General features: G+C 42.8%; 1 protein-coding gene across 1 annotated transcript in view; it reads left to right on the forward strand.

Annotated features, from left to right (window-relative positions):
• The window catches only part of ANAPC1 (anaphase promoting complex subunit 1), a 540,434-nt gene that overhangs the window by 271,975 nt on the left and 247,366 nt on the right, over nucleotides 1-21,093 (forward strand). The window contains exons 15-17 of the mRNA XM_029596802.1: nucleotides 12,107-12,241; nucleotides 16,550-16,632; nucleotides 17,180-17,258. Of these exons, the coding sequence (XP_029452662.1) occupies nucleotides 12,107-12,241; nucleotides 16,550-16,632; nucleotides 17,180-17,258 (297 nt within the window). The remainder of the gene's footprint in view (nucleotides 1-12,106; nucleotides 12,242-16,549; nucleotides 16,633-17,179; nucleotides 17,259-21,093) is intronic.

Here is a 21,093-nt window from a genome sequence, read left to right on the forward strand (position 1 = left end):
ACAGAGAGTAGGATTAAATGGGCAATTTTCTCAGTGGAAGGGAGTGGACAGTGGAGTGCCTCAGGGATCTGTATTGGGACCCTTACTGTTCAATATATTTATAAATGATCTGGAAAGAAATACGACGAGTGAGATAATCAAATTTGCAGATGACACAAAATTGTTCAGAGTAGTTAAATCACAAGCAGATTGTGATAAATTGCAGGAAGACCTTGTGAGACTGGAAAATTGGGCATCCAAATGGCAGATGAAATTTAATGTGGATAAGTGCAAGGTGATGCATATAGGGAAAAATAACCCATGCTATAATTACACGATGTTGGGTTCCATATTAGGTGCTACAACCCAAGAAAGAGATCTAGGTGTCATAGTGGATAACACATTGAAATCGTCGGTTCAGTGTGCTGCGGCAGTCAAAAAAGCAAACAGAATGTTGGGAATTATTAGAAAAGGAATGATGAATAAAACGGAAAATGTCATAATGCCTCTGTATCGCTCCATGGTGAGACCGCACCTTGAATACTGTGTACAATTCTGGTCGCCGCATCTCAAAAAAGATATAATTGCGATGGAGAAGGTACAGAGAAGGGCTACCAAAATGATAAGGGGAATGGAACAACTCCCCTATGAGGAAAGACTAAAGAGGTTATGACTTTTCAGCTTGGAGAAGAGACGACTGAGGGGGGATATGATAGAGGTGTTTAAAATCATGAGAGGTCTAGAACGGGTAGATGTGAATCGGTTATTTACTCTTTCGGATAGTAGAAAGACTAGGGGACTCTCCATGAAGTTAGCATGGGGCACATTTAAAACTAATCGGAGAAAGTTCTTTTTTACTCAACGCACAATTAAACTCTGGAATTTGTTGCCAGAGAATGTGGTTCGTGCAGTTAGTATAGCTGTGTTTAAAAAAGGATTGGATAAGTTCTTGGAGGAGAAGTCCATTACCTGCTATTAAGTTCACTTAGAGAATAGCCACTGCCATTAGCAATGGTTACATGGAATGGACTTAGTTTTTGGGCACTTGCCAGGTTCTTATGGCCTGGATTGGCCACTGTTGGAAACAGGATGCTGGGCTTGATGGACCCTTGGTCTGACCCAGTATGGCATTTTCTTATGTTCTTATGTGTCCAGATAAGTAAAAAGTTTAACATAGTAAGCCAATCTGGGGCAGGGTCTTGTCAAACTCAATAGCAGATACAGGGTCCTGAGAACAACCTTGACCAAGGGTAACTAACTCCCTCCCACCCTGCCCCTCTACCCTCCCATCCCTGGGGTTGGGTTTCTGATATAATCTGCCTGAATACATATTTGTCAACTATATAAGCTGGTAATTTGGTAATTCCTTAAGTGTTATCCATAAAATTTACCAAAATGAGGACTATCCAATGCAGCTGTTGTGGAGCCTTTATATTGAGGGTAATCATATGGAAACTTAAGGCTTGCTCCATTTGTTCAGAACTCTCTACCTTGGAAAAGGAGCTGGCTGAAGTTAAAGCTGAATTAGCTTCAATAAAGAAAGTCTCACCCACTTTCCATTATTCAGGAATTAATTCCCCATTACCACAGAATAACCAAAAGACAAGGAAAAAGAGATTTACTGTGGGCTCAGGTAGGATAAGACCTGTGACCCACAGACACCCTTTATTGACAGTTGTGCAGCCCACAAGTCTTCCCCCCCACTCACACAGGGCATTAAGGAACTCAAAAAAACAGTATTACAGTGGGCACTGGTAGAATTAGTCCTGTGATCTGGAGATACACACTGTATCAAGTGCAACAAGTACAAAATGCCTTCTCTGTATTAAATACTGAAGAAGTGTTATCTGAAAAGAAAGAAGAAACCCAATGCATACAGAAATTCTAGATCAGAAACCAAAGGAAAAAGCTCATTGTGATGGATGACTGTCATCAGAGGCACTAATCTTTTCCTTTGCACAAATGCAAAGGGAAAAGTGGATAACAAAACTCAACTAAAGAGGTCACAAAAGGAGTCCAGGAACAGCAGTAACCTGAATGAGGAAAGCTGGAAAGCTATGAGCACAAATGCTCGGAGTTTGGGCAATAAAATCCCAGATCTGCAAGCCCTAATGGTGGAGGCAGACTTGGACGTTGTTGCTGTCATGGAGACATGGTTCACGGAATCTCATGACGGGGATACGGCAATACCAGGCTATAACTTGTTAAGGAAGGACAGAAAGAATAGGAAAGGGGAAGGAGTGGCTCTTTATGTTAGAAACAATATCCAAGCATCTGAGCTACAAGGAAGATGGGGCAATGAAGAAGCACTATGGGCCAACCTAAAAAAAGATGGGGCATCCATTTTTATTGGAGTGGTTTACACGCCTCCACACCAAAAGGAAGAGCATGACAGAGATCTGGTTGAAGATATCCAAAAGATGGGAAAGAAGGGGAAGTGGTGATCATTGGAGACTTTAATATGCCAGATGTAGACTGGAGTATCCCTTCTGCTGAATCTAACAATAGTAGAGAAATAGTGGATGCCCTGCAAGGGGCTTTGTTCAAACAAATGGTAATGGAACCCACAAGAGGGAGCTATACTCGATTTGGTGCTCACTAATGGAGATAATGTCTCTGATGTCCAGGTGGGCGCCCACCTCAGCACCAGTGATCGTCAAACGGTATGGTTTAATATCACAAAAAGGATTCGGAAAAGAAGCACAAAGACCCAAGTTTTGCAGTTCAAAAACACGGACTTTGATGAAATGGGGAAGTACCTGGGGGAACAAGAGAGATGTGGAACAACAGTGGACCAAACTAAAAGGAGCAATTACCAAGGCAACTAATCTATATGTTAGAAAAGTAAAGAAAAGCAAAATGAAACCTATCTGGTTCTCAAAGGAGGTGGCTGACAAAATAAAGGCTAAAAGAACAGCATTCAAGAAATATAAAAGATCCCAAAGGGAGGAGCACAAAGAAAAATATCTGGTAGAACTGAGGGAGATGAAGAAAGTAATCAAGACGGCAAAAAGTCAAGCGGAAGAGAGGATTGCCAAAGAGGTAAAGAGAGGTGACAAAACATTTTTCAGATATATCAGTGAAAAGAGAAAAGTTCAGTGGTATAATGAAATTGAAAGGTGGAAAGGATCAGTGTGTGGAGAGAGATGAAGAAATGGCAGAAATATTAAACGAATACTTCAGTTCTGTGTTCACTAAAGAGGACCCTGGAGAAGGATCGTCACTAGTTAACAAGAAACTGGAGGGGAATGGAGTAGAAGTAATTCCATTTACAATAGAAAATGTATGGGAAGAGCTGGGGAAACTGAAAGTGGACAAAGCCATGGGGCCTGATGAGGTTCATCCCAGGATACTGAGGGAGCTCAGAGATGTGCTGGTGGGTCCGCTGTGTGACCTGTTCAATAGATCCCTAGAAACGGGAGTGGTGCTGAGTGATTGGAGAAGAGCAGTGGTGGTCCCGCTTCACAAGAGTGGGAGCAGAGAGGCTGGAAATTACAGGCCAGTTAGACTCACCTTGATGGTGGAAAAAATTAATAGAGACTCTACTGAAAGAAAGGATAGTAAACTACCTACAATCTGGTGGGATGCTCAATCCGAGACAGCACGGATTCACCAGGGGAAAGTCCTATGAGACAAATCCTATTGATTTCTTTGATTGGGTGACTAGAGAATTGGGTCAGGGAAGAACAAGCATTGTGATTTATTTGGATTTTAGTAAAGCCTTTGATATGCTCCCGCATAGAAGACTCATGAACAAAATGAGAAGCTTGGGAGTGAGTGCCAAGGTGGTGGCATGCATTACAAACTGGTTGATGGAAAGACAGCATGTGATGGTAAATGGAACCTACCTGAAGAGAGAACGGTGTTAAGTGGAGTGCCGCAGGGATCGGTGGTGAGATCTGTTCTTTTCAATGTCTTTGTGAGCAACATTGCGGAAGGGATTAGAAGGTACAGTTTGCTATTTGTGGATGATACTAAGATCTGCAACAGAGTGGACACGCTGGAAAGAGTGGAGATAATGAGATGTGATTTAAAGAAGCTTGAAGAGTGGTCAAAGATGTGGCAACTGGGATTTAATGCCAAGAAGTGCAGAGTCAAGCATCTAGGATGCGGTAATCTGAAAGAACTGTATGCGATGGGGGTTGAAGCACTGCTGTGCACTGAACAACAGAAGGACCTTGGGGTGATAGTGTCTAGCGATCTAAAGATGGCGAAGCTAAAGCTAGGAGGATGCTGGGCTGTATAGAGAGAAAATTATTATCTAGTAAGTGAAAGGAAGTGATAATCCCCTTGTACAGTTCCTTGGTGAGGCGTCACCTGAAGTACTGTGTTCAGTTCTGGAGACCATATCTCAAAAAGGACAGAGACTGAATAGAGGTGGTCTAGAGAAGGACGATCAATATGGTGGAGGTGTCCGTCGGTCCTAGATGGCTTCGCCCCATTTGCCTCACCTTGTTCACGGCTCCTCCCGCTTACCTTGGGAAAATGGCTACCGCCGCGTCTGCAAGCTGCCCTCTCCGGCGTCCCCGGAACGGCTATGGTGCTGCCTCCCGCCATGCTCCTCCCAAGGGCCTACTAGGGTGTGCACGTGACCCTCATCTTTATTCCAACATTGGTGTGAACCTCGGGGCGTCCCCCTCATGTGACGTCATGCCATCCGGGTATTTAGCCTGCCCTTACATGCTAGCTAATCGAGTTAGCAAGGACTGGATTCGGATTGGTCTCGGCCGGTCTAAACTACTCTGCCGCTTCCGTGCTGCCGCTGGAAGCTCTCGCTCTCTGTCCTTCGGGGTATTGACTAACTTGGGTACCTGCTCCTCGTGCGCCCTCTACTTTATTTCAGGTGCCTTACAGTGATCAGGTACTCGCTCCTCGAGGGTCTGCTCTCCCTGCCTCGGTGCCAGTACCATCTACTTCAGCCTGGTGGAATCGCATACCTACAGCTACCATCTAGTGAGTATTCTAACTCTGTCTGTCTCACCTATAGTATTGCCTTGCTGGGAAACATACACCAGAATTCCCCTATACTAACGGGGTGAGAAGGGTCCCCTCTGCCAAGGGTCCCGTGACTGCTACATGCAACTACTGCCACCTCTGGTGGTATACACCAAGCTGTACAATCAAAGATCTAATTCTGTGTTTCTTCGTCCTGAGTCTAGCCCAGTACTGTGGCTCCCCATGGGGCCCCTCCCCGTGGGCGTGGTCATCTGCCACAGTACCCAAGAATCCACCCAAACATTTCTTAACCATAACACTATCAAATTACTTATGAGGAGAGGTTGAAGGACCTAAATGTGTATACCCTGGAGGAGAGGAGAAGCGGAGGAGATATGATACAGACCTTCATATACTTGAAAGGTTTTAATGATGCACTATCAGCAACAAACCTTTTCTGCTGGAATGAAACCAATAGAACTAGGGATCACGTAATAAAACTATGGGGAGGGCAACTCAGTATCAATGGGTTCAGACAACAACCAACAAGAACATAAGAAATTGCCATACTGGGTCAGACCAAGGGTCCATCAAGCCCAGCTTCCTGTTTCCAACAGTGGCCAAACCAGGCTGCAAGTACCCAAGAACATAAGAAATTGCCATGCTGGGTCAGACCAAGGGTCCATCGAGCCCAGCATCCTGTTTCCAACAGAGGCCAAACCAGGCCACAAGAACCTGGAAATTACCCAAATACTAAGAAGATCCCATGCTACTGATGCAGTTAATAGCAGTGGCTATTCCCTAAGTAAACTTGATTAATAGCAGTTAATGGACTTCTCCTCCAAGAACTTATCCAAACCTTTTTTGAATCCAGCTGCACTAACTGCACTAACCACATCCTCTGGCAACAAACTCCAGAGCTTTATTGTGCGTTGAGTGAAAAAGAATTTTCTCCGCTTAGTCTTAAATGTGCTACTTGCTAACTTCATGGAATGCCCCCTAGTCCTTCTATTATCTGAAAGTGTAAATAACCGATTCACTAAGTCTATCTCATGCTACTGTTGCTAGTAATAGCAGTGGCTATTTTCTAAGTCAACTTAATTAATAGCAGGTAATGGACCAGAATTGTACACAGTATACAAGGTGTGGTTTCACCATGGAGCGATACAGAGGCATTATTAAATTCTCCATTTTATTCACCATTCCCTTCCTAATAATTCCTAATATTGTTTGCTTTTTTTGACCGCCACAGCACACTAAGCCAATGATTTCAATATATTTTCCACTATGATGCCTAGATCTTTTTCCTGGGTGATAACTCGTAATATGGAACCTAACATCATGTAACTACAGAATGGGTTATATTTCCCTGTATGCATCACCTTGCATCTGCCATTTGGATGCCCAATCTTCCAGTCTCACAAGGTCCTCCTGCAATTTATCACAATCCGCATGTGATGTGATTGAACTACTCTGAATAATTTTGTAATCTGCAAATTTGCTTGCCTTACTTGTCATATCCCTTTCCAGATCATTATAAATATATTGAAAAGCACCAATCCAAGTACAGATCCCTCAGGCATTCCACTGTTTACCTTTTATCACTGAGAAAATGTACCATTTAATCCTGCTCTCTGCTTCTGTCTTCTAACCAGTTTGCAATTCTCAAAAGGATATTGCCTCCTATCCCATGACATTTTGTTTTGAAAGAAGCCCCTCATGAGGGACTTTGTCAAACACCTTCTGAAAATCCAAGTATACAACATCTGTTGGTTCACCATCTTATTAACCCCTTCAAAAAAAAAAAAAAGTAGCAGATTTGTGAGGCAAGACTTCCCTTGGGTAAATCCATGCTTGACTGTGTTCCTTTAAACCATGTCTTTCTATATGTTTTGTGATTTTGTTCTTTGGAGTAGTTTCCATTTTTCCTGTTACTGCTCTATAGTTTTCCAGATCACCCCGGAGCCCTTTTTAAATATCGGGGTTACACTGGCCACTCTCCAGTCTTCAGGTACAATGGACAATTTTAATGACAGGTTACAAATTTTTACTAATAGATCTGAAATTTCATTTTTTAGTTCTTTCAAAACCCTGAGGTATATACCATCCGATCCAGATATGCTACTCTTTCATTTGTCAATCTGGCCTACTACATCTTCCAGGTTCACCGTGACTTGGTTCATTTCATCTGAATCATCACTCTTGAAAACCATCTCTGGAACCGGTATCTCCCCAACATCCTCCTTAGTAAACAGTGAAGCAAAGAATTTATTTTTTGCGATGGCCTTATCTTCCTTAAGAGCCCCCTTTCATCCCTCAGTCATCTAATGGTCCAACCGACTCCCTCACAGGTTTCTTGCTTCGGATATATTTTTTAAAGTTTTTATTATGAGTTTTTGCCTCTATGGCCAACTTTATTTCAAATTCTCTCTTAGCCTGTCTTATCAGTGTTTTACATTTAACTTGACAAAGCTTATGCTTTTTCCTATTTTCTTCAGATGCATCCTTCTAATTTTTGAAGGACTTTTTTTGGCTAAAGAATGTGCACGAGATATATTTGATACAATGAGGGCAGTGCATGCAAATCTTATCTCATGTATATTCATTGTAGATAACCCAAAAAATAGACTTGATATTGTAGCTGGAAATGAATTCCAGAGTTTAACTATGTGCTGAGTGAGAGAGAATTTTCTTCGATTTATTTTAAATGAACTACTTACTAACTTCATGGGGTGCCCCCTGGTCCTTCTATTATATGTGAGAGTAAATAACAGATTTACATTAAATTGTTCAAGTCCTTTCATGATTTTGTCGACTTCTATCATATTCCCCCTGAGTTGTTTTTTCTCCAAACTGCAGAGCTCTAACTTCTTTAGCCTTTCCTCATAGGGCAACAGGTTCCATGCCCCATATCATTTTGGTCGTCCTTCTCTGCACTTTCTCCAGTGCAGCTATATCCTTTTTGAGATGTGGTGACCAGAATTGCACACAGTATTCAAGGTGCGGTCTCATCATGGAACAATAGAGAGGCATTATGACATCCTCCATTTTATTTTCTATTCCCTTCCTAATAATTCCTAGCATTCCGTTTGCTTTTTTTGGTTGCTATAGCACACTAGGCAGACGATTTCAATGTATTATCTACTATGATGCCTAGATCTCTTTCCTGCGTGGTAACTCAGATAACTCCTAAGATAGAACCTAACATTGTGTATCTACAGCAAAGGTTATTTTTCCCTATATGCATCACTTTGCACTTGTCCACGTTAAACTTGATCTGCCATTGGAAGCCCAGTCTTCCAGTCTCACAATATCCTCCTGCAATTCATCACAATCCGCTTGAAATTTAACTGCTTTGCAAAATTTTGTGTTCATCTCATTCGTCATACCACTTTCTAGATCATTTATAAATATATTAAAAAGCACCTGTCCAAGTACAGTTCCCCAAGGCACTCCACTGTTTACCTTTTTTCCACTGTGAAAACTTACCATTTAATTCTATTCTCTGTTTCTTGTCTTTTAACCAACTTGCAGTCCACAAAAGGACATAGTCTCCTATCCCATGACCTTTTAGTTTTTTTAGACGCCGCTCATGTGGGACTTTGTCTAATGCCTTCTGGAAATCCAAATATATTACATCTACTGGTTCACCTTTGTCCCTTCAAAACCAATGTAGGAGATTTGAGAGGCAAGACTTTCCTTGGGTAAATCCATATTGGCTGTGTACCATCAAACCATGTCTATCTAAATGTTTTGTGATTTTATTCTTTATAACAGTTTCCACGTTTTCCCGGCACTGAAGTCAGGCTCACCGGTCTATAGTTTGCCCGGATCACTCCTGGATCCCTTTTTAAATATAGGGGTTACATTGGCCATCTTCCAATCTTCAGGTACATCGGATGATTTTAATGATAGGTTTCAGAACCCTGGGGTATATACCATCTGGTCCAGGTGATTTACTACTCTTCAGTTTGTCAATCAGGCCTTCCACATCTTCTAGGTTCACCATGATTTGGTTCAGTTGTTCAGAATCATCACCCATGAAAACCTTTTCCGGAACGGGTATCTCTCCAACATCCTCTTTAGTAAACACTGAAGCAAAGAAATTGTTTAATTTTTCCGCGATGGCCTTATCTTCTCTAAGTGCCCCTTTAACCCCTTGATCATCCAGCGGTCCAGCCATCTCCCTTGCAGGCTTTCTGCTTGACATGACTCAGGCAAAAGTCTTTCTTCTACAACAAAGGGGTATTTCTTGTAAATTGAACCCAGAAGGCAAGAACGAAACTTAAGACTAAATTTTGACACACTTTTTGACACTTGGCGTACATTTTAGCAAATTCTGGCTTTTCAGCAACCTTGAATAATTTTATAATTACTTATAAAATTATTAGTGTAATTTCACAGTACAGTAATGATTTTCTACTTAACTAATCTGATTTCATAGAAAAACATTTTGAAAGCACCACTACAATCATGGCCATCCTGCTTATCCTTAAACAGGCCGATTCAGAAAGGATCATGGGAGAATGGGCACTCCGTGTTGCGCGCATGCTTTCTCAATGCATACCCAGCCACCTCCTGGGCGCGCGATCCTATATTTAAATGAGGTGTCACGCTAAAAAGAGGCGCTAGGGATGATTACGTGCCCCTAATGCCTCCTTGGCCCAGGAGAGGTGGCATTGCCAGCGGGTTCAGGAAACCGATGTTCAGTTTTACGAGCGTTGGTTTTCTGAACCCGCTGGCAGCAATCGGTTAGGAAAACGGATGCCAGTAAAATTGAGCATCCGTTCTCCTAACCGGACCAGTGGGCACTTTTTTTTTTTTTTTTTACATTTTTGGTTCCTCCAACTTAATATCAGTAGGATATTAAGTCAGAGGGTGTATAAAAAAGCTGTATTTTCGGCGTTAATTTATGAGCATAAAATGTGCGGATTGGCCGCACTTTTACTTTCAGAATCCCGGGTGACTAATAGCCTCATCAACATGCATTTGCATGTGATGAGCGCTATTAGTTTTTAGGGGGTTTGGCCACGCGCTGTTGAAGTGCTAAACCCCTTACAGTATAAGGGGTAATGCATGCCTGTTGATAACACCCGGCGAAACCTGTTAAACAGTGCGCATGGTCGAGCGCACTTTACAGAATCGGCCCGAAAGAAAACTAAGTTGCTTATCTGTAACAGGTGTTCGAGGATAGCAGGATGTCAGTCCTCACAAAACCCACCCACCTCTCTTTGAAGTTGGCTTCAATTTTTAATTCCTAAGGTACAAGACTGAAGAACATGCCATAATGGGTCAGACCATCAAACCCAGTATTCTGTTTATGGACTTCTCCAGGAACTTATCCAAACCTTTTTTAAACCTAGCTACACTAACTGCCTTAACCACATCCTCTGGCAATGAACTCCAGAGTTTTAATTGTGCGTTGAATGAAAAATAATTTTCTTCTATTTATTTTAAATGTGCTATTTGCTAACTTTATTGAGTGCACCCTAGTCCTACTATTATCTAAAAGAGTAAATAACCATTTCACACAGATCCTTTCAAGTCCTTTCATGATTTTGTAGACCTCTGTCATATTCCCTCTCATCTGTCTCTTCTCCTAGCTGAACAGCCCTAACCACTTTAGCCTTTCCTCATAGCGACCCGTTCCATGTCCTTTATCATTTTGGTTGCCATACTCTGTACTTTCTCCGGTGCAACTATATCTTTTTTTGAGATGCAGCGACCAGAATTGCACACAGTATTCAAGTTGTGTTGTCACCATGGAATGATACAGAGGTATTATGACATCCAACATTTTATTTGCCATTCCCTTCCTAATAATTCTTAACATTTGACCGCCATAACACACAGCATACATGATTTCAAAGTATTATCCTCTGACGCCTAATTCGCTTTCCTGGGTGGTAGCTCCTAATATGGAATCTAACATTGTGTAACTACAGCAAGGGATATTTTTCCCTATATGCATCACCTTGCTCTTGTGCACATTAAATTTCTTCTGCCATTTGTGTGGTATGATGGCATACATGGACATGCTCATTGAAGCACAAAGTTCTAGAAACTTTGAAATCAAATTTCTGTGCCATGCTGTATTGGATAATGTCACCCATGTGTGAGGACTGACATTCTGCTCTCCTCAGAGAACTCTGCTTTCTCCCCCAGTCTCTTCATCATCCAGATTATTTGTTGTCACTGCTAATATAAGAACATAACAATTGTTTTAATTCATCCCTCAGATACTGTCCTCCTTGTCCACGGAGAAAGCAAAGTTGCTTATCTATAACTGGTGTTCTCTGTAGACAGGACAAATCAGCCACACAATCCTACCCTCCTCCTCTTAGAGTTGAAGGTTGGCTTGCTATAAACACTGAGGCATGCGTGTCCACTTTCTCTTCACTGTTGGAAAATGCTATCCCACTTGTGTGACTGATTTGTTCTGCTGTCTCCTGAGAACACCTATTACAGCTAAGCAACTTGGCTTCACTTTTTTTTTTTTTTGTTCTTGCTGATCATGCCTCTCCCTATGGAACTCCGTAGTCCTATGGGTTTTGCCATCACCTTGTTACACTGATTTGCTAATATTGGATCATCATATAGCCTGGCATACACATATCCCAGTGATATGACTTATTGAACCGTATCTCTGTAACAGCAACAATATATATGTAATCCTCTGTCATTAGGATTTGCAAATCTGGAATTTTGTTGCCTAGACCAGGGGTCTCCAAATCTGGTCCTTGTGAGCTACAGTCTGGTTTTCAGTATTTACACAAATGTGCACTACTTCCAATCTATGCAAGTCTATCTTGTTTTCCTTGCCTTCCCTCTGTATAACCCTGTACTTTCTGCAGGCGCTCCCTATCATTTGCTAATTGCTTTATAAGGTACAGTACTTTTCCTTCACTAATCTCATTTGATTGCTGAGGTGACAGTCAAATTCAATCAGCTTTCATTCACAAGCCGTCTCATCTGGTTTAAATGTCTGTCAATGGTTATGTTTGGAAGTGTTCACTTAGGACACAGTTGCCTTCGAAGATAGATGTAGACCATTTCTACAATGTAATTTTCTATTATTTCATGTGTGACCCCAAACCCCAATATATCCAAATTTTTCAGCTGTGAATTGAAAACCCCAGTTTGATGTAGCTTGTCTTCTCCCTTTTCATGTCATCTGTCCCTCTTGCTCCAGCATGGCAGTAACCTAATAGGCATGTCTGACCTGAATGTTCCTGAGCAGCTGTACCAGTATATGGTTGGAGGTCACCGGCGCTCCCAAGTGGGACTGCACCGAGAGAAGCACAAGTCCCCGAGCTATCAAATCAAGGTCTGTGTTCAGTTTGTAAAATGTTTAGGATATGCCCTATTTTTTCTCCCAAAATATATTTCTCCGAATTCTATGTTTCATACTTCTCAGTGTAAATGTACAATTACACTGAAAATCACATAAAATAGCAATAATGCTGCAACGATGAACATTTACATTAATCATAAACCTACTGTTATATAGAGCCTTGTATGACATTCCTAAAGAGGCCAATATTCAGTAAGCCGTCGAGTGGACAAGTTAGCCGTATAATTTTTCCCAGATATTCAGCGGGATAAAAATCTTTGATATCTGGTTAAGTAGTACTATCAAAATAAAAAATGTAAAAGGGGCCTGCAGGAGATTCTCACCTTCTCCTGTCGAGCCATGTACCCTATACCCTTGATACCCCTTCTAAATAAGATTATTCTCCCAGGACGAGCAGGATGGTAGTTCTCACGTATGGGTGACAACATCAGATGGAGCCCTGACATGGAATACTTTTGTCAAAGTTCTGGCACACTGAGCATGCTCCGCATGCGCACTGCTCCTCAAACGCCTGGACACGCTCATCGGTGCCTTCCCGACTCAACCTGTGCCATCAGACACGCTGGCACCGAGTCGTCCATCGAGGCCTCCACAGGTCCCAATTCCCATACCGGGTTCGGAGGAGGAAGAGGTGATTCCCAGCCAGATCCCTCCATGGGAACCACCGATGCTGGAACCCATGCCAGGGCCATCGGGGCTGTCGGTGCCCAAACGCACCTCATCTGCTTCAGTGCCCTCTATGCCAGCACAGATTCCTTCGATGCTGGTGCCGCATCCATCGATGCCTTCCCGCCCTCTCAGTTTTGGTATACTTCCTCAGGAAGCCCACTAGGAGAAGGGGAAACTCCCTATAATCCATTGGAGGAAGCATCCTCGGATGATTCCTAGGTCTCATCATATGGCTCCTGTACTCACTGGGATTTCTGATCAACTACCCGAAATCCCACTTGACACCGTCTCACCATCTCTCCTTTATAGGAGCTGACCTAGACACCACAGTGGCCAAAGGGTTCTTACCCAACGACTACGCAACCACGCTGTCCAAGCTCGCCAGCTCTATCCGCAGTCGACAAACAGCCTCCGCTCGACAACTACTGACGTTGCTCAGCCATATGGCATCAACAGTCCATGTTACCCCAATGGCATGCTTAGCCATGAGACTGACACAATGGACTTTAAAGTCTCAGTGGCATCAAGCCACTCAGCCGCTTACGTCCCTTGTCCACATAACCAGCCAACTTCGTTTGCCCCTTATTTGGTGGATGGTTAAGGCCAATTTACAAACAGGTCTACCCTTCCAACAACCGGCTCCTCAGGTGACCTTAACCATGTACGCCTCCAACCTAGGTTGGGGAGCTCATCTCAAAGGCCTTCAGACCCAAGGGACTTGGACAAAAACCGAAGCGACCTTTCAGATCAGCCCTCTGGAGCTTCGAGCGATGTGCTACGCCCTTTATGCATTCAAGGAGTGCCTCTCCAACAAAGTAGTCTTGATTCAAACAGACAACCAAGTAGCAATGTGGTACCTGAACAAACAGGGGAGCATGGGCTCTTATCTGCTCTGCCAGGAGGCAGCGCAGATCTGGGCCTGGGCCCTGTTGCACTCAATTCTACCGTGAGCCACTTATCTGGCAGACATACAGAATGCACTGGTGGACCGTCTCATTCGACGTTTCCAACCACGCGAGTGGTCTCTGGATCCCTCTGTGAGCAGAATCTTCCACCGGTGGGGTCAGCTGGCCATCGACCTCTTTGCGTCCAAACAGAATCGCAAAGTGGAATGCTTCTGCTCCCTTTACAGGGACCGAAGAGCACCAACCATGGATGCCTTCGCTTGCCCCTGGAACATGGGCCTGCTATATGTGTACTCTCCAATTCCACTAATAAGCAAGACTCTCGTAAAGCTACAACAGGACCGAGGCTCAATGATACTCATACCCCCGTATTGGCCACGTCAAGTCTGGTTTCCCATAATTCTCGACCTCTCCGACCAGGAACCTATTTTCCTGGGCACAGCGCCCAACCTTATAACACAGAATCATGGCAAATTACGCCACCCGAACCTCCAGACCTTGTCTCTGACGGCCTGGATGTTGAAAGGTTGATACTACAGCCCCTCAATCTTTCTAGTAGAGTGTCTCAAATCCTCGTAGCTTCATGAAAGCCTTCCCCACGGAAGTCTTACTGCTCTAAATGGAAGAGGTTACCGTGTGGTGCACAGAGAGAGGATTAAATTCCTTCACTTGCCCCCACATCAACACTCTTAGATTATCTCTGGCACCTCTCAGAATCTGGTCTCCAGATGTCATCTATCAGAGTACTTAGTGCCATCTCTGCTTACCATCAAGGAGTAGGGGATGCCCTGATAACTGCTCAACCCCGGTGAGCCGCTTCATGAGAGGCCTACTACAGCTTAAGCCTCCTCTAAGACCATCGGTTGTGGCATGGGACCTCAATGTAGTTCTTGCACGCTCATGCGTCCTCCCTTTGAGCCCCTGCACTCCTGAGACCTCTGATATCTTACATGGAAAATTATTTTCCTAGTATCCATTACATCTGCTCACAGGGGAAGTGAGTTACAGGCCCTTGTGACCTACTCACCCTACACAAGGTTCCTACATGACCGGGTGGTTCTCCGCACTCACTCTAAATTCATTCCTAAGGTGGTAACAGATTTCCACTTAAATCAGTCCATCGTCTTGCCCACCTTCTTTGCAAGATCTCACACTCACCTGGGTGAGCGAACTCTGCACACCCTGGACTGTAAGCGTGCACTTGGGTTTTATTTAGACCGCACCACAGTCCAAAGGAAGTCCACCCAACTCTGTTTCTTTTGACAAAAACAAGCTTGGAGTTGCGGTGGGCGAGCAGACCCTCTCCAACTGTTTAGCAGACAGCATTGAATTCTGCTACCAGCAAGCAGGCCTTCCACTCGAGGGACGAGTGAAGGCATACTCAGTCAGGGCCATAGCAACATCAGTAGCACACTACTGTTCAGTACCGATTGCCGACACCTGCAAGGCTGCGACGTGGAATTCTCTCCACACCTTCGCAGCCCATTACTGCCTGGGCAAGGCTGGGCGACAATACTCTGTCTTTGGCCAGTCTCTCCTAAGGAACTTATTCCCAGTGTAGGAACCCAACTCGTCCTACCTTGACCCGCTGTGAATTTCAGACTGCCTCATCATTGCCAGCAGCACCCCAGTTGTTGTGCCTGTTGCACATGTTATGTGCTGCTTGGCCTGCTTCATTATGAGTCAGCCTGTAGCTTGCTATTCACCTATATGTGAGGACTACTATCCTGCTTGTCCTGGGAGAAAGCAGAGTTGCTTACCTGTAACAGGTGTTCTCCCAGGACAGCAGGATGTTAGTCCTCACGAAACCTGTCCGCCACCCCTCGGAGTTGGATTCGATACCGTTTTCTTATTTTATTTTTTGCTCGTACTTTTGCTACAAACGAGACTGAAGGGGGACCCCTGGTAGCCACAGGGTTAGTGGCATGTTGGGCATGCTCAGTGTGCCAGTCAAAGTTCTAGAAACTTTGCAAAAGTATTTCGTGACAGGGCTCCATCTAATGATGTCACCCATATGTCAGGACTAACATCCTGCTGTCCTGGGAGAACACCTGTTACAGGTAAGCAACTTTGCTGTGTGGTGTGTCTGCAGGTTGGGCCTGCTGTCCCCACCCTCTTCTATGTAATTTAATTGGGCTGCCCTGCGACCCACACACCCAGCCACAGTTTCTATATACCGGGCCACCCCCTTCCCCCGCATCCCCTCCAATACCTTAAAAAAAAAAAAGACCTTTGCAAGGTACAAACATACCCACTCCAGCGTTGCATCTGTCAGAAGCAGTACTGGAAACATAAGACTGTGGGTAGTTTGAAGATATTCAGATAAGTAGCTAGTTATCCAGCCACAAGGCTGGATAACTTTAGACCTGCTCTGAAGCAGGTCTAAAGTTATCTGGATAATAAGCCGGATAGTAGTGAAATTCAACTAAGTTAGCTGGATAACTTAACTCCTTCCCAAATCACTCCCGGAATGCCTCTTTTTTTTTTAAATCTAGATTTTAGCCGCATAGTGTCTTAACCAGCTAAAATCTAGCTGGATAAGTGGCTCAATATTCAGAAACTTGCCATTTAGACTGCTTGAGGTATCTTTCTAAATAACTTTGAATTATTGACCTCAGTGTTTGCATGCCTGCTTGAAAAGATGTACACTTCTGCTCTCATTCATATGTATCTGGAGGTTGCACTTAAAAACAATGTTCTTTTGCAGGAAGGAGACACCATAAATGTGGATGTTACATGCCCCGGTGCCACACTAGCACTAGCGATGATATACCTAAAAACCAACAACAGGTGAAAATGTGTTAGCTGGCTTAAGATACACCTGTATGTATTAAGGTGAATTTTAAGATCTGCGCGCGGGAGCACATGAACATATGGTATAAAATCGACTATATGCGTGTACATGTGTGCACAATTTTACATTGACGCACACATCTGCATGTAAATACTGCCTCAATCGTTTAAGTGGGGGGGATTTTAAAAGATACGCACACCGATGCAATTACTTGTTTCCCCAGTTTGTTCCCTGTTTGCCCCAGTAAAGGAAAGGCCTCCCTAAACCCCGTCGCTTTTTATCCTATTAGCCCCGACCCTTAAAACCCTGCTGACTAGCCTAGTTGGTAGAAGGCAGAAATGGAAATACTAATAAATTGACAGGTTTGTAGTTACTGGCTTCTTAGTCAAAGGGACGCCTAATTTATGTAAAATGCTGTGTTTCTTTTAAAGTATATTAAATTTGACTTAAACTTTTGAAATAAGTACCGAAAATGTATCAAAATATATCTACTGAAGGAAGATTTGATTTTTGTGTTGACTAGCTGGATTTCGATTTTAACAGGTCAATTGCTGACTGGCTTCGTGCTCCAGATACGATGTATTTGCTAGACTTCGTTAAACCAGAATTTCTTTTATTGAGGGTATGTTCTTTTTTTTTTTCTGTATATAAACAATTTGCACCATGCATGATATTTGCTCTGCCTAACATCACTAGCCATGGGATTATAGGAATGCAAGCACTCTTGATCAATTTGGGCATTTTATTCCCAAACATAACATAGAGGAATCCTTTTTCTTAATTTCTGTTCCCTTTGTGCTACCAAATGCCATAGAGCAAGTCAGTCGCAGCTTGGTATCCAGAATTGCTAATTAGTGTTATACCTAGCCTGCTTTCTGTATTGAGGGAGTATTGGGATGAGAAGATTTAGCTGGCAGTGAAAGAGTGTTTTTAATCATTACTTGCAGGGCAATGGGGTAAATTAATTTTAGTGTGTATGCGCCTTGATTAAAAAGCCAGGAAAGGTAAGTAATTTATTTTATTTCTTTTATTTATATTCCGCTTTTTTGCACTTTTTTTCAGCATTTCAAAGCTGATTACATTCAGGTACTGACGGTATTTCCCTATACACAGAGGACTTACAATCTAAGGCCTGGATTTATCAAAATGCACTAAATATTGCATGCGATAGGAAAAGGGGTGTGTTTTATGGTAATAGGCTGTGTATCACAAAGTGCACTATCTTAGCGCTTCGCATAGGTATTAGCACAAACTGCAATAACTTTTTCGCACTTTGCGATGTGCCAGAATTGTTGTTTTCCTATCTACAGCCACTGGGGGAGGGGGGGAGAGCAAGCGCCTAGCTATAAGGCCCTCATACTAGGTAGGTATTTATACCTCTATATGAGGCCCACCTAGCTACTCGAGGTGAGGTTTAGGTATTAGTGTAGGGGTTAGGGGCCACTTTGTCATCCAGAGTGCGACATACGAACAGAACCATGCACTCTTGTGAAGATTTGATGACCTTCGGAGAAAGGAAACTCACCCAAAGATGAGATTTGTGCAATGTTCTCTCAACCTAGCTTGATGTTACCCAGGTAGAGAGTGTCTCTTCCCCCCACCCCGTGGTACTAATCTATGTTCTCTCTCCCCTAGCAGCTTAAAATACTGAAACCACTATTTAGTTATTTAGTTATTTATTTATTTTTTGAGTTTTATATACCGTCATTCGGTAGAGCCATCACAACGGTTTACAAAAGTATACATTTTTCTTAGCAGAATTTTCGCTAAGTGCAATAAAGCCATATCGCATGGCTTAACGCAAATGAAAAAGGTGTAGTTAAAATCTTGCCTTGCACATGCTTTTGAATGTCCCATCAATGTGTGTTTCTGGAACCCAATAGGTGTCTCTACGGGGCAGCCAGTAAAATGACTTCACATATATGGCCAATCTGCCAGGAATTATCACAGATGCAATAAATACTGACCAGGTTGGAAGCTGGATCCTTGAAGGGCAGGATTACAATATCATCATCCAACGATGCTGTGTTAGAATCCTTATGCTCCATAAACCCTATGTCAGGGGATTGTACCTTTATCAAAATATTTTGGAGCTTTTGAATAAACCAGCATTTGATGACCTTAGTACCTGTTATTTAATTACGAAGAACAATCAAAATCTATCTTGGTCGCACTTTCCCTCTGCTGCTGTATATTTAAATTAAAATCATCTTTGACTTAATGATGGTTTAATAAGATGAATTTTTACAGTTTTATATAATTTTGATATATATTTGTTATTCTTTTTAAAATGTTTGTTTTTCTTTTGCCACCATTCACACCACTGTTTACACTCCTTTGTGGCTGGCTTGTCTCTAGCTTTCTGCCCTCCATGCAAAATAACTTGCCAAAGGACTATCTCCGAGCACTCCAAGACTTTAGGAGAACTATAAATAGGTGTGTTCTTTTATGAAAGCAAACACCTACCAAATGTACAAAAATTATAAGTATAAGCCGAATGGCCTTTCATTAGGTTATTGTGCTTAAAGCAAGTGATCATTATTTAAATCCATTTTCACAGCATTTAACCTGGTGACCCCTGACATTATCATCATCTTGTGCTTGATTTTGCTTCCCAACCATAGGACAATTATAAACATCTTAACATTCCTTTCCTTTGCTGATTCCACCACCTCCTTAATCTAATCACTTTCCAAAGAATAAGTTCCCATATCTTTCAGTGTACTATATAATCTCATAGTTTTCTACTTATTGTATTAACTTTTTATCATATAAGAAGGTGGAATGCCCCCAAAAAGGTCTGCTAATATATCCAAATTTGCTTAATTGCTATCAACATTGGCACAGTTCAAAATGCTCCTTGGGAGTACCTTAAGATCTTAGTAACATAGAGGCTGATGTATGGAGTTTTTACTCCAGTTTTACTCCAGTTTTAGCATGGGTTTTTTGGCACTAACCTTACTCAGGCATGATGGTGACTTTTGTAACAAAAAAGGTGCTCTAAGTTTCATCTTGGACCCAGCCTTGTTTTGGTCAGAATTATAAAGCCAAAGACAAGCATCATTTGCATGTGTGAATGCACTATGTTAGATGTGTTTTTAGTGCCAAAAAAACACATTTATGAAACAACCTGTGGTACGCTTAAAGGGTAATTTTAAAAGGAATTACACTTGTAAATGTAACACATACTCATAGCAATTTTAAAAGCCATTTATCTGCATAAAGTGCACTTACACTTAAATATCCTATAAACAATTCAATGGTATATATTGTAGCAATTTTCAAAAGCCCATTTACATGGGTAAAATGCATTTACACAAGTAAAATCCAATTTTAATCATGTAAATGCTTTTAAAAAATGCATGCGTGGGTGCATGCAAATCACATGTAAAAGAGGGCATTAGCTATTACAGAGTAATGTAAAGAGCCACTTTAGTGGGGAGATGTCTTGATGCTAGTATTATAGCAGTGGAAATTTAATGCCTGGGTCAGGGCAGGAGTAATAGTTAAAGCACATTTTTCTTGGGCCATTTTTTTGAATAAATGATTTTTATTGAGCAGAAACAAAACACACCACCTGGGCTGTGTGGACACTTCCACAGCCCGGGGATACATAAATGGAATAATACACTCTTGCTCATTTACATTTCCTCTGGGACCCCGCTGCCCCCTACAGTTTCCCCACCTGCCCCCTACCCCCCCCCCCCCCCTTTTTTTCCCCTCCTGGATTCACGACTCTGTCACCTTATGGTCGAGGGCCAAAGTATCAAAATGCATCACAAGGCCCCTAGAGAAAACCCAGCGGTACCCAAACCGGCCTGTCCAGCACACTGTGCGCCCACATTCAGTCATTCAAAATCAAACTCCGCGCTCGGTGTGGTAAAGATTGTATGTAAATGTTCCATGTCTTCAGAAATTTACGGCGATGCAGCGGTGACAATCTGGAAGCTGGGCTCGCCATCTCCAACAGTCTGTGAAAAGCATTCCTCCACATCCAGTATGAGGGGGGCCTCAGAGGAACACCATTGAAGAAAGATCAAGTTTTTCCCGACCTGGCAGGCCTTAAAAATGAGCAGGCGGTGCTCTGCCCCCCCTAATCATGGAAGAAGTTATATAACCAAACAAGAAGGCTGACGGAGAGAAGGGAACTCTAACATCCATTAAATCACCCAAATATTTTGTAATGCATGCCCAGAAGGTACGGATAGCCAGCTTCACACTTGTCACAGATAGCCATGTTCTTTAGCCCCTTATACACCCCAGCCAATGTCAACTTTTCTGACTTCTGCAACTGTAGCAACTTGTTCACCGCCCCAAAGACCGTTGGCGCCCTGCTGTTCATTGGCAGGGAGTTGACATAGTGTTGCAGCTGTAGGTAGGGGAAAACCTGATCGGGTCTTAACTTATAAATATCACTGAGTTGGGGAAGTGAAAGAAGTACCCCCTCCCCATCCAGG

This window comes from Rhinatrema bivittatum, chromosome 3 (assembly GCF_901001135.1).
Source record: "Rhinatrema bivittatum chromosome 3, aRhiBiv1.1, whole genome shotgun sequence".
Taxonomy (NCBI): domain Eukaryota; kingdom Metazoa; phylum Chordata; class Amphibia; order Gymnophiona; family Rhinatrematidae; genus Rhinatrema; species Rhinatrema bivittatum.